This window comes from Lonchura striata, chromosome 1 (genome assembly GCF_046129695.1).
Source record: "Lonchura striata isolate bLonStr1 chromosome 1, bLonStr1.mat, whole genome shotgun sequence".
NCBI classification, from domain to species: Eukaryota; Metazoa; Chordata; class Aves; order Passeriformes; family Estrildidae; genus Lonchura; species Lonchura striata.
Window position 1 is genome coordinate 147,080,681 of NC_134603.1, and position 13,998 is coordinate 147,094,678.

Here is a 13,998-nt window from a genome sequence, read left to right on the forward strand (position 1 = left end):
AAGATACAATTTCTGAAGCAAATGTTCTGGATTTTGATATTTTAGGATTTGGGAATAGCCATAAAGAACACTTCCATCTCTTCTCACCTCCATCAGCTCTAAAATCAGAGTTCTTTACATTTTTCCCCCTTCAACTAAGAGGGAAGATTTTAAAATCTTGGGTTCTGACATCAAGGTTTCTTTGCTGGCCTTCAATAACTCTTCACTGGAACCCAACAAAATTGACTACCAGTCCATATCAAGTAGAAAGATACACTGAAATAAATGTCTCACAAGAATGATGCTCTTTTTTTCACATCTTCGATTTTGCTTAGGTTTTGCAACATGTATCTATCATCATCTGCTGTTGCGAAGTAATTTCTATCTTCACTTAATCTTTCAAATGTCAAACTTGCTGCTGTAAATTAAAAGCTTTTATTATATAAGAAGTGATGGTACTGCATTCTAGCATGGATGTATCTAGCATTTCATTACTCTCCTCTGGTATCTGGGTCCCCTCCCCTCCTTAAGAGGACTCAGAGTATGCTGCAGGAACCTATGCCCCCACTCACATTAAACAAAGCAGCATCTATTTCTGTCTGAACACATTTTCCATTCTTAATAAATCAGTTCTTTTCTGTCTTTTTCAAGCAGCATCTGCTCCATCAAACCTTTCTCAATTAGACAGGAGCTTTACTAAAGGTAATTGCTAAAACCTTGCAGTACATCTTTATGACTCACGACTATCAGGAACCACGGTGGGGGTGAACTACCTATGAGACTTCTGTCCCCCAGTACAAAACCTGAAGAAATGCTTCTTACTCCTACATTTGCTGCAAATAGCTACTGCCCACTTCATTCACCTGTTTTGTACTTCTCTCATGGTGTAAATACTGGAATCCCTGCGCCACACAAAAGGCAACCTGAAGCAGGCTTGGACAGGAGCATCAGGGGTGTCAACAGTCCTATGAGCTGCAGAAATGCAATACCAGCATTTAGCTCAGCTTTGAAATGCCTCCCTTTGCTCATCTATCCACCGCTTCTGCAATTCTGTTCAGCTTCCAAGTAACTGCTCTGTAGTAAGAGGAGTTGTACGAAGTATGGCTGGTTATCTGTAGAGCTGCACAGATGAGAGCCTTACCCCTTCTTTTTTTTTTTTTCACAAGAGTTCAAGTGGACATGGTAGGTGCACACTGGCCTCTGTTTTAAACATGCTCTATCTCATTGGGCACAGCAGCCAGTAAGAAATCTCCAGCTTATCAGGGGTCTCTGGCAGATGTACTGGTTTCCATTCAGAGATCAGCATGCACCAAGTAATACTTGGGTGGAACAAACATTATTTGTCATGGAACATCATTCCCAGTGTTTTTTCAAATGCAGTGGGGACACTGTGTGTGTTTTCCGAGGCCTTGGTCTGCTGTGTGGGCAGCCATCCTACTGCCCTTTGGTCAGTCTTCTCTTCATGCCACGTCCTGGCTCCATCTATTCTTTAGCAAGCATGAATCCTCCTGTAAACATCCTTTCAGTAGCCTACAGGATCTGCTTTTATCTTTTCATCAGAACAATGATGAAAAGGTTAGGCTTCAAACCAAAGAAGGTGTGATTAATTCCTTGATGGCTCAGAGGACTTACTCCATCTTTGCAGCAGGTAAATGGTGAGTTAGCTGTTTAATAAAGTATTTCCCTTTCATCATTACTGTAAAGGGTCTATATTTGATCAGGACGATTGCTTTCCAATGATAAAAGTTTCTTAGATCATCACATGATTTACATTTAATGCTAGAGCAATGCTTTGGGGTAAATTCAGAACCAAAATAAGCTTATTTTCTCCCTGCAGTTTTTCTGTATTCCTGTGTTTACTACATATATTTCTTCCTGTTTTGCATCTATGTTTTTCCTACTGCTTTGCATCTATGTTTTTCCTACTGTTTTTGCTCATCTAAGGAATTAACAAATAAACAAGCATCCATCTGTCTTCCAAAGCCAAAAAGATTTCAGCAGCTAGAATTCCTTTGTGAAAATTGTTTCACTTTATCTTTTCCTTCTTTTTCTGGAAAACTACTACAGCAGGTAGCTACAATATGTGCTTTTACAGACAGGATAATCTATCCATTCAGATCAGTTGCCTTTATAGATTCTCTCCTTCTCTGACCTGGGCTTTATCTTTAAAATGGATTCCCATAAATTGGCCACTTTGGAGGTATTCATTATACATATTTTATCACAAAGAAATCCAAAGTAATTATGAATTCATATGTCCTCATAACTACTGAGGCATCATGCTTTCTTTCAAGTACATTTATTTGTTTATTTGTTAATTATGGCCAAGGCTTTAGCAATCTCAGCAATTAATTGGAATTTCTTGTTTTACATGGTTTTTAAATTCTCTTATTTTAGAAACCCTTTATATTCTAAAAAGAACCAACAAAACCATCAGTTAGGGGAGAGATCAAAATCTTCTTCTCCAAAGTCCATGCCTTTATGAGCTTGTAAAAATCCATTTCCATTTGCTTCACTGATAACTGCTTCCTCTCCTGATGCACTGATGCAGGAAGACTCAGGTTATGCAGAGAATTCCACATCCTCTAAGAACTCTTTTGGCTTTCTTTTACTGAATATAATCTAATTTATTTATTTCCAGTTTGTCCTAGAAATCTTCAGTTTCTGGCAGAAACCACCCAAATCTTCTCTGGACTCTGCCAGGACAGGTAGATTTTTATTCACCTTCCCACCCTGCAGCTGTGTTTAGGACAATTTGGGGTGATAGATCCTAAAGTACAGAGCCAGGCTCTAGCTCCCAGTGCTAAAAAATTGAGTTTTTTTCCAAGAAGTGTAGTAGCAGATCAGAAGCCAAACTGACTGCTTAAACCCCTGTCACACTTATCTGCTCAGCCTATGAGCTGTGTTCCTGAAGTAAGGAATAAATCTCAGTTTCCTACCCAAGAACATTATGTTTGGGTAGTAGCAGTGTACATTATTTAAGGTGAGACAATACAGGTATTCTCCTCCAGGATATTAGAAATAGAAAATAATTTCAAGTGAAAATGTTTTTTTTTTTTTCTTTCTTCATGTTCCAAGCAAGTTCAAGGTTAATAGAAATTCTCAACTTATCTCCTCAGAAACTGGATTCACTCTGCTATTAATGTCACAATTTTTAACTTAGGTTGAGCTAAGAGGAGGCTTGTAGGTTATTTTCATTAGGGAGATAAATCAGTGATGGACTGAGGAATTAATCAGGTGCAATGCCTTTTATGTCCACATTATGGTTTTGTCCCCTAGAAAGAAGGAAATACAAACCAGAAATAAACCTTCTTTTTAGTTCAAAGTCTCCTTTCAAGAACTCTGCACAAAAATAGTCTTCTTCACTTTTCTTGCTTAAAATACGTCCACATTGCTTCTCTGGTCTTAGTTTTTAGTTTTTCTTTAGGTTAATGTTTCAGCACACACAGAAACAGCAGAACCTCCTAAACAGGTTCCTTAAATCTCTTATCCATGTGTCCTGTGCTGTAGGTGTGGCTGATATTGTTTCAGCTGTCAGTTGATAGAAAGGCATGGGGATTGCATTTATTGTGAATTAAGCATGAATATTAATAAGCCCATCAGCTTCAATGAAGTTTCATTCAGTGACCAGCATGGCACAATAATAAAAGATTCAAATCAGGAGCCAGAGATACAGAGCATTTTGAACCCACAAAGTTAATAAAAACAACACTACTAGGTCAGGGTGGTCACAAAAGGGGTAGAAAAAACCCAAGATACATTATTTTCAAAACAAACTCAAGACAGACTGATCTATGTCATTATTCTATTAGCATAATTTAAATCCCATGATGGAACCTTTCTACAGACTAGTTTGACTAGTTTACTTCAAACTCAAAGATAAATTCTCATTCTTAAAAGCACCCTTTCAATCAGAAAAGAACATCTTGTGAAATCTGTGAACAACATTATCAGTATTTCAACTCCAGAATGGAGAGTGAAATCCTCAAAGAAGACTACAGCATTACATCAACTGAATTTTTAAAAGTCAAGTTGGCAAAGCTGAGAGAGTCAAGTGAAGATGCTGACAAGGTTGTTTCACCAGTTTAAAAAAGCAGCATCCCTCTGCAGTCAGATGGAGTCTACTAGTGTCACCTTCAGCAATGTGAAGATCCTGCAAACATTGTGAATTTCCTTTCCAGAGAACAAAAAAAAAATAAAGATGAGCAAAGGAGAGGGAAGAAATACCCCTGAACAGATGGAAAGAGAAAAACAAGCTTGGAAAAGGTATGCAGATAATTGCTTACTATTCTTAACCCATCTAGAGGCAGGAAGAGCCACTGGAATGGCTGTGAGGCCATTCTCATGAGCTGTGTGTTAACAGCCTTAATGCAAAGACAGCAGAGGGTCTTGGCTTTAATGCAGAAAGAATTTCTAGAATTTCTCTTCCATGAGTTGGGAATTCAGAATTCTAACTCGCTTCTCTAGGACAAAATAGTCTATGCTTTGATTTGATGATTTGAATATATTTACTCTTCTGAACTTTCACAAATCCGCTTATGTTTAGTTTATTAATAAGCAGAATCACATCTGCACTTTGTGACAATGATTTGCAAGAAAAATAATTGCATTTAGCACATGAAGGATTGATTTCATGGCATCCTTTTGGAAAATTAAGCGCGAATGATGGGACCTTTAAAGGATGGAAATACAGACAGAAAAGATTCAAAGAGTTTCAAAAGCTCATCTTCCTTGAGTGTTCTGGTGTGACCAGGCTGGCACGTGGCCTGACCTCAAAGCCTCCTCATACTCTCCCAGATGTGTGGTATTAAGGGATGGAAGCCAGTTTGAATTTCTTCTCTCACAGGATCAATCATTAACTCTTTGCATCAGTGAATCACCAAGTGTAAAGAACTCTGGCACTTTCACAAAAATTAGGCATCTATCTGGAACGTTCCAGCCTGGAAAATTCACAATTTGTTCAATATGTAAAAAATATTAACTAATATGGCTTGGGCTATGTTTGGATTTGGATCAGTGAATTCACATAGGACTTTACATTAAAGGCAATATGGATGGATAAGGCAAACTGAGACTTTTTTTAAATACTGAAGGAGATTTTTCTTCATTTGGTGTGACATGTTCTTCCTCTTTGTGCTCTTCAGTTGTAAAAGCTTTCATGATGAAGGCACTGGCTGTCACTATTGCTGTTTCATATTATCCTTCTGCCCCTAACTGAAAAGAATGGGATGCACATTAAAACCATTCCTCAGCCTAGTTATTTAGAAGCCCTTAGCTTGCTAGCAGGAACTGGTAGCTATTCAGCCTGGTTTTTGGATTGAGGTTTGGTTTTGTCTGCTGTTGTTTGGGGTTTTTTTTTATTATTTAAAATGCATTTTATGTACAGAAAAGATTCATACTCTCACAGTGACAGTTCTTAAGCTTTTTACAATTATCTTCACATTTATGGAGACTCAAGATGACATAGTCAGTTCAAAAAACAGCTTCTGGCTACCAATACTGACCTAGCATGGAAAAATCAATATAATTACAAAAGCAATTAAGCATGGCAAACAAGGAATCAAGCCTTTGCTCAATCTGAAGTAATTTAGATTAACACAAACATAACACCCCAAAATATTCCTTGCTCATAGACTGATCCTAGCAAAATCAAACCTGCAACACATCAAATCACAAAAATAACCGGGTGTGTGCCTAAGGTCACTTGGGTTAATGAAATCACCTTCAAGACTCACAGTGCTGACAGTGGGTTACAACAAATGTTACAATGATGGGAATACAGACAGAGTGGAGAGATGGATTATTTAGGGAGCCTTGTGACTTGGAAGTATCTGGAGTTGCTTTGAGCAAGCATCAGTACTTCCTCAATTTAAAATACCAGAAAAATCTCCAGTAATGACTTAGCACACTGAGAATACCTGTGTGTGTTGGGGAAAAGCAAATTGCATCTCTAATGTTTTCTGAAAGCAGAAAAAGCAAGGAAACTTCCCCTCCAAACAGTATGCTCTCCACTAACTAAAACCTCTTTAGAGGGAAGAATTGGCAAGGCAATAATTTAGATACAGAAAGGACCAAATACACAGGAGAATGACTGTAACTGAACCCCACAGTCAGACTTAACTGGCCAGAAGAATCGCTGCCTTTTTCTATAGGCAATCAATTAAATTATCAGAAAACAGAACTCTATAAAAGAATAATCTCTTGACAATATAATCATCTTTTATGCATTCTTCAGTGAAGTAATAGCTCACAGTGCCTTAAGTAAGTGTGAAGCCTCACTCTTCACATCTCATTAGAGTCTTTGGCCACTGTGAACCATTTTTAAACCACAGCAGTGTCGTGGGGTATGTTGCAATCAATGCAAACAATGAACCCGTGTTATGAACACATCTCCATTTTAGAAGAGCACAATATTGTTTGGCTTCATGAACACAGGAAAATTGAGATTATACATTCACAAAGCCTCGCTCTGGGTCAGAGCAGCTTTATGGCTTTAATCAAGAGGAGAAGTAGCACATTAAATGCTCAAAATAGTGCACACTGTAGAAAAATCTAAATGAGGAAGACAAACTAACTCTAAAAACTGCATCTAACCCCCCATTAAGCCATAGAACATTGGTAGTTAAATTCAATTTCTTTCCTTGGGGTTAGACACAGTACTATGTTACACAGATAAAATCATAGCAGAACAGAAAATAGTAAGGAATAGGTAAGAAGATTCGTTTTTATTTTCTTGAAGAACTACATTTCCTTTCTATTTTATCAACTGTATTCAAAACATAGTTAACAACACTGATTTACAAATTTTTTTCTAAACCCAAAGAGTAAGAAGATGTATTTTTATGCTGATAATAAATAACATGTTCAAATTCCAGAAGTTATGTGAGAAATAGAAATAAAGCATTTAGAAAAAAAGAAATAAGTAAACTTCCATTACTAGCCTTCAGGACAGACATTTCCCTTGCAAGGCAAGAAGCTGAAGAGATTTTGTTCAATTGTATAGTAATGCATCAACAAATAGAAAAATGCAAAATTCCTAACTACAATCCTGAATAAAAAATGGAAAATAAATTCTTCTCTCATTTATTTTGTGCTAATGCATTAATCATCTGCAAGATAAGAAGGCCTGTAAGATGAGAACACATTTTGAAAATGTGCAAAACATCTGGAGACATGGCGAATGAACGAACAAAATGAATACCTGCACAAGCCCTGGAGGTATAATATTTGCAGCAAAGTTCTTGTTTAGGTACCAATCCTTAAATGTCAGTTGGAATACAGTACATTTTGTTACCGACTCCACATTTTAAATTTAGCAACTTACATAAAAATATTTCTCCCACATGTATCTGACAGAATAATTTTACAATCTTAAATCCGAACATTATTTTTTGTTTCCAGTTTTTCTGAACATTAGTTTTCATGAGCTGATCCTTTTGGAAGAACCCCCTGATGTCCTCAAAATGTTTTTTCTTTGCACCTCAGCTTGTCTTTTGTTTATTACTAAATAAGTGAGGTTTTGCTAAATTTTTTTTACTGTAGCTTCAGCATACTGCTAGAACAATGAGAGCAAAGTAGTATAATTTTTCTGAAGGCTAAGAGTAACCCTATCGGAGATCATGTCCTTACTGCATAGATGTATCATTATGTCAACCTATTGGATAAGGCAGATGTTTGGAAACCCCTAAGCAAGCACCACAGACTATCAAATGATTTTTTTCCAAGTAGAGCTGTGTTTTCATAATCTCTACACTTTCAATTATTGTCACAATTTAGCCATCAGTCTGTGGTCACCATCACAACCAGTACTTTCAGGTCATGTGGCATCCTCTAGTCAGGCACCTCTTACAGCAACAGACAAAGGTGCTCAGCAGTTTTGTGGCCAAGGCCAGTAATCTTTTTACCTGCTAAAATTCAGATCCAAAACTTCAAAAGTGTAAAAAAATCATCAAGCAAATACTCAAATAAAAAGTGGGGGGAAGGATGATAAGAATGTGTCCCTTTGCTATCTCCTTGGAGCAGCCTGTGTTTGCTGACTTCCACTGTGGTGCCAGGAAAAAAGCTAAAATCCAAAAGCATTCCTGCACTGGTGTCAGTGGGTGGTGGATTGGTTCTTAAGACATCTCTTTCCTGTTTTTAGCTTTCCAAGTTCCAGTAGTACCAGCCAAATCAAATCTGACAATTAGGTCAAGGGTCTGTAAGTGACAAAGTTTGAGCCTGAAATCCCTATTTTAACATTAACAACCCTGCTTCGAAGAGCTCCAGTGCACCTCCAAAAAGAATTCTGCGTATTTGTCCTCACTGAAATGTAACTTGAGTTCATGGTTCAAGTCATTAGTACCAGATTTGAGGAGTGCTGAATTACAAAGAAATACAAACTGTCTCTTGATCAAGTGCAGACAAAGCATCTGTAAAACTACCCCGTGTGTCCAAAGCAGAGAACATACCAAACTTGATGGGTTTGCACCAATTGTCAGAGAATGGAAAATACTTGATCTGATGTTGAGTGATGACAATGACACTTTGTTACTCATTAAAACTTTCTGAATAAAAGAACAAAGAGAATGGCTTTATACCAAGTCAATGTGTTTTGCTTCATCTGTCCGCAGCATTTTGATTCAGTATTAGGAAGAAAAAGTTGGGGTTTGGGTACTTTTGAAACATGGCCTGGATCAGAAGCTGATTTTTATTTTTGCATCAAACTGTTAAGTCAAGTGTGCTGTTCTGAACTACTGAGACAGCCACCACACATATGGTCATAGCCCAAAGTATGAATGCTTAGCAGTAATACTGAAAATGCAGTCTGCTTTTAACTAAAGGGTTATTCATAATGTGACTTGAACAGCATCTTCAGTCAAAGAAAACGTTTTTTGCTCAGACATAAAATAGTTGTGCAATCCTAATGACTCACTGGCAATTTACAGGATGTAAATTCTTTCAAGTTTTGTTAAACAAATGTTGCTAATAAGCAGCAGGAACATTATTTGAATGATTATATAAGAAATGGCTATTGTGAGGCATTTTGATAATTTTCTCTTTTTCTTCCTTTCTCTTAGCAATAGAGGAAACAAACATACAGAATACTTGAGATAATCACAGCTCTCAGGCTTTATGTCTTGTTGGGCCTACACAGTTAATATCACTTCTAAACAGATAAAACTCATGTAAGAAAAACCTAAAAGAGCTAAGCTGGAGTTTTGAAATGTTTCCTCCCAGGGAGAACAGTAACATACCCTTTAAAGGTTCCATTGAGGGTTTCTAATGAAATTAGAATGAAAATCTTAACAGTCACCTAATGGACATTAAATACAATGCATTCTAATGAAGGTATTTCAATAATTTAAATTCGTGTAAATGAGATAATTTTGATGGTAATGCTTTCTGTTATGGATATTGCTTGTTTCCACAAAACCAAAAACAACACATTGTTTCACTTTCAGAATCTTACTGATAACTCACATATTGCAAGGAGCATTTTGGTAGTTTTTAGAGTTTTTCTGGGTCTCCTCGAAATTTAATGTATAGAGACAATGCTGACCCTTTTATCAGTATTTAATGCAATTTATATTCCAAAGCAATAGCTCCTAGTTCAGGTATTTCAAAGCTTTGCAAAACTCTTTTTAGTTAGGAAAATACTGTCTTGTAAATAAAGAGATGGGGCTTCTGAACAAGGCAAAACAATTGTTCAAGCTTTCTCCTGGTCTATGTGACTATCCTCACTTTGTGAGTGTGCTCCACCTCAGATATGGAAGGATTTCAAAAACAAGTTTTTTTTCTCTTCATGTAACTTTCAACCTATTTAAATGGATTTTAATATTTCTGTTAGATCCAATGGAACAGTATTTGGATGCCAGTAGCTGATTTTCTAAGAAAATCCTTTCTAATTGAATGCCCTGGTGTTCATGAATATCAGTAAAACACATCTTTTCATGTGTGTTTGCATATAATTTTATAATTTCATTTTGCACTTCTGAAAGGGAGTTCTTTGTTCTTCAGATTCAGATTAAAAAGTTTGTGACTTCTTTATTTTTTTGAATACACCATTGGGATTTGAGAACATCTGAGGATTTCAAGTAATACCAATAATATTTATTGTCTTCCTGTACAACTGTAGAAGAGAATACAACATAAAAGTGAGGCATAACCCAGCAAAGGACTTTGCCAGTTTTTCATAGCAGAAAACTCAAGAGTTCAAGAGGAAAGAGCTTCTATGGAATAGAAAAGGTTAAAAAAAAAATTAAGAGTGCATTACTTCCCTGTTCACAAGCACCAACACAGAATCTATAAATAGTTTGAAATATAAATTAAAACAAGTTTCATGCTAAGATATCAGAAATTGTGATTTATTTTCTCAAAGACTTTATACTCACAATCTCATCTCCTGGCAACCAATATCCTTCTTGCTCAATACCAGCTTTTGACCCTTTACACCCCACGGTCAGGGTTTCCACAATGAGACCATCCTTGACTGCTAAACTCAGCTGACGTGTGGTTTCTTTTGGATGCATACCATGGACTCGAGACATATACCTGCACACAAAGCACAGAAGTCTTTTACTGTTAGTTCTAAATTATGAAATGTGTCAGCTAAATACACACATTTGCAAATGAGTTAAAATAATACACATTCTAAGTTTTAGATTGTTTTCAAACAGTCAAAATTTATGTAACTCCCCCCTTCAAATCAGTTTTTTTCCTCTTGCAGCTTTCATGTACACATTTAGACAAGTAGTAGCACAGTAAACTTCTACCAAAAAAAATCCCAAACTTAACACATATGGTGCTTGGGCTTGTCTCTGCCACCTCCATTTGTGCCCTTTAAACTACTTTAAACTTGCATTTCTCTAATACTTCCTATAGCATACATACTACAGAATGTACCAATAAATCTTTGTGATGCTTGTGTGTACAACACATTTATGAAAAATGTGAAATTTATATATCACATATGAAAACCCAACAGCTCAAGTTACTGTGCTAAGTGGTTTTTCTCCTTTTCTTGAGTCAATCACAATGATCACACTGTGACAAACTGCCCTGGTGAGAAAAAAAACACATGTAGCTTGAACTGTGTATATACATGAGATTCAGCTGTGTAATGCTGACCTTTATCCAGTATAATTTGCTTCTAGGCCAACACCAAATATTAACTTGGAGTAAACAACATAAAATTATTTTTTCTCAAATAAAGATGACTTCTCTGCGTTAAGGTCATTACAATTCAGGTTTTTAACAGAATTCTGAGAACATATCCAGAAGTTGCTGCACATGGAGAGCTGAAATCAGATGCAATCAGCAGATACATGAATTGACTTGGAACCAATTATTTTGTGGACAGTATTTTCCTAGTTATGGATTTCTTAAAGTTACAGAGCTAACTGAATTTCTCTCCATTTTTTTTTTTCTCCAGGTACTCTGTCTTTACCTGTTCCTAAGAGTGAAATCTGTAATTTTGCCTACTTTAGGACAAAGCTGTCAGCTATAGTATCCTTGCCTTCCTGCTTGATAATGAATTCCATCAACCACAATTCCTTTGTGACTGTCATCACAAACACCTTCACAAAAAATGTAATTATGATCACAAGCAAACTCAAGAAATATTTATTTTAAAGCAGTAGCATTGCATTTAAAAAGAGAAATAAGTTCAGATTTTTTTTTTTTAATAACATGGCTGACAGGAATTTTTAATGCATTAGAGGTTACAAATTTGCAATAAGGAGTGAAGACGACCCCAATGGTCAACCTCTCCCTTTGAAGACATTTGCCTTTCCAATTACTTACAGTTTTGTAAGAATAAAGGTCTTTTCCTTTCCTGCTTTCTCTCTTAAGCTTTTGGTAGAACTGGTTTATGCTAATCCGATATTTTTGTTTTGCTCTAAACTGTATATAAAATAGTATAGTAGTTTTCTGAGTGGAAGTATACATTTGTATAGTAAATTATACAATAATCAGAGCAACACAGGACATTTATGAATTTCTGTGTGATATCAGAGACATTTACATAAATGCAGCATGTTTGCAGGGTCTTGGGGTTTATTTTTTTTAGGATAAAAACTCTTAGAGGCAGATGATGCCTTTTACCATATTTGACAGTGTCTACCATGACATGGTCCAAGTTTAGCTGGTGTGTGAATGTAAGCACTGTATAAAAGGTAAGCAATTGATACAGAAATAACAATACTCTGTGCAAGTCTGTCTTCCAAGCTAATATATATGAATCTTCTGGTGGTTTGTACATAGGGACAAAGGGCCAAAATCAGAAGATAAGGTAGGTCTTCAGGTCTGTATCACTTTGGCTGGATGCTGATCTGCCCAACTCAATCCCTCTCTACTTCTACAGAAAATAAAACTCAACATGAGTAGCTGTTCAATTGAGATTAAATACCACAAATAAGTTTTCAAAGTTATCCAAATTCCAAGGTCTGAACCAGGCAGAGACTCAAGTCTATTTACTTAATTTTCAAACAGAGTGCAAGTGAACACCACTGGTCTATAGAAGCATAAAATGTTGAAGCTTTAAAGCCACATGAAAACAGCTCATTTGCTTATATAATCATGTTATATGTATTTCATGTGTGTGTGCACATATGGACACATTTATGCAAACACAACTAGCCTTTTGAAGTGTAAATTATCTTTCTCAACATTTTCTAATGTTACTCTTTTTTCACCAAATCTCCATTTTTAACTCAGTGCTAACAACGTCCCCAACAGAGCCATAGCATTCACGTGTCAGTAATTAATTCAACTCCTTAATAGGTCTCAAAATACAAAGAATAGGCTATTATTCTTCCTGTTTTACTGATAGAACAAGTCAGACTCTGAGCACAGAAGTGATTTCCCTACACTTATATGGTGGGCTGCTATAGGTCTGAGAACAGAAATCAGGTATTAACCCAGTGCCATAACCCTCAGGGTATCCTGCTGAAGAATCCATGTGTTTGCACTGCATCATCCCTGGTTGGAAAAACACAGCCCTACCAAATTCTTAAATGTAAGCTACAGGTTTCATGATTTCTCACTTATATCTCTGAACAGAAGAGATATATAATGCAAACCAAAAAGCCTTAAACCAGCTCTGATCAGCTGAGAGGTTTAATCTGCCTGTTTCCACTGTAGCAGGTTGTGCACTAGTGAAAAGAGGCACAAGGCTCAGAATTGCCCATTTCTCAAATCCAATCAGTGTTTTCAACCAGAGTGAAAGTACTGCTACCAACTAAACTATCTCCCCATTTTCTCCAGCTGTAAATCAGGAGTAGTAAATTCCCAGTGGCTTTCTGAAGAGTACTTTAGTCAATGTTCAGACTGTACCACTGGGGAGTCACAAGGGCCATGTTTTCTATTTTTAAAATAAAATGCTATCAGCTTTCATAGAAAAGAACACACATGTAAAGAGAATGGTTTTACTTCAAAGAGTAGAACTGCTGTTAGAAAAATGCCCCCTCCTCCAGTTTTTTACTTTATTAAAACCCGTGAAGTGTACATGACTAGATATTCACAAAGAGTAGAAAACAACACTGTAGGGTTTGGATGAAAATTTATCTTGCTTCTTTTCAGCCAGAAGGACAGCAGGTAAGCAAAGACATGACTAAAGCACAGGACTCAAATCAGAAAAGATAGTTAAAGTTCTTTAATAATGAAATGTGAAAAACTGTCACATCATGAAAAATGCTGGAAACACAGGATGAGTTAAAATCCATCTCAGAGACAGAAAGCATGATGTTTGGAGTTCCAACTACTACATCAGCCTCATTACTAGATCAGGGAAAAACAGTCTTCAAATTTTGCCTTTGTGTGGAAGTGACACCACTAATCCATGGAGTGCAAGTCTTTTCCTGGCTCTGCAAGCATTGAAGCATCTGGCACCAACAAGTTAAAAAACAAGTATGGGAGATAAAGCAATCCCTGACTGCTGTTTTCAACAAAAGCTGATTAGCCTTACCTTGGAAACAGGGAGTTGAAGGAATACTGCTTGTTATGCTCTTGCCCAGTCCTCCACATCAACAGATTTGGGAGTGC

The 13,998-nt window shown here is 36.6% G+C and overlaps 1 protein-coding gene across 6 annotated transcripts in view; it reads right to left on the reverse strand.

The window, feature by feature from the left end:
- The window catches only part of ZMYND11 (zinc finger MYND-type containing 11), a 103,252-nt gene that overhangs the window by 31,889 nt on the left and 57,365 nt on the right, over positions 1-13,998 (reverse strand). For all 6 annotated transcript variants that reach the window (XM_021528793.3, XM_021528798.3, XM_021528797.3 and 3 more), the window contains exon 3: positions 10,350-10,509. In XM_021528793.3, the coding sequence (XP_021384468.1) occupies positions 10,350-10,509 (160 nt within the window). The remainder of the gene's footprint in view (positions 1-10,349; positions 10,510-13,998) is intronic.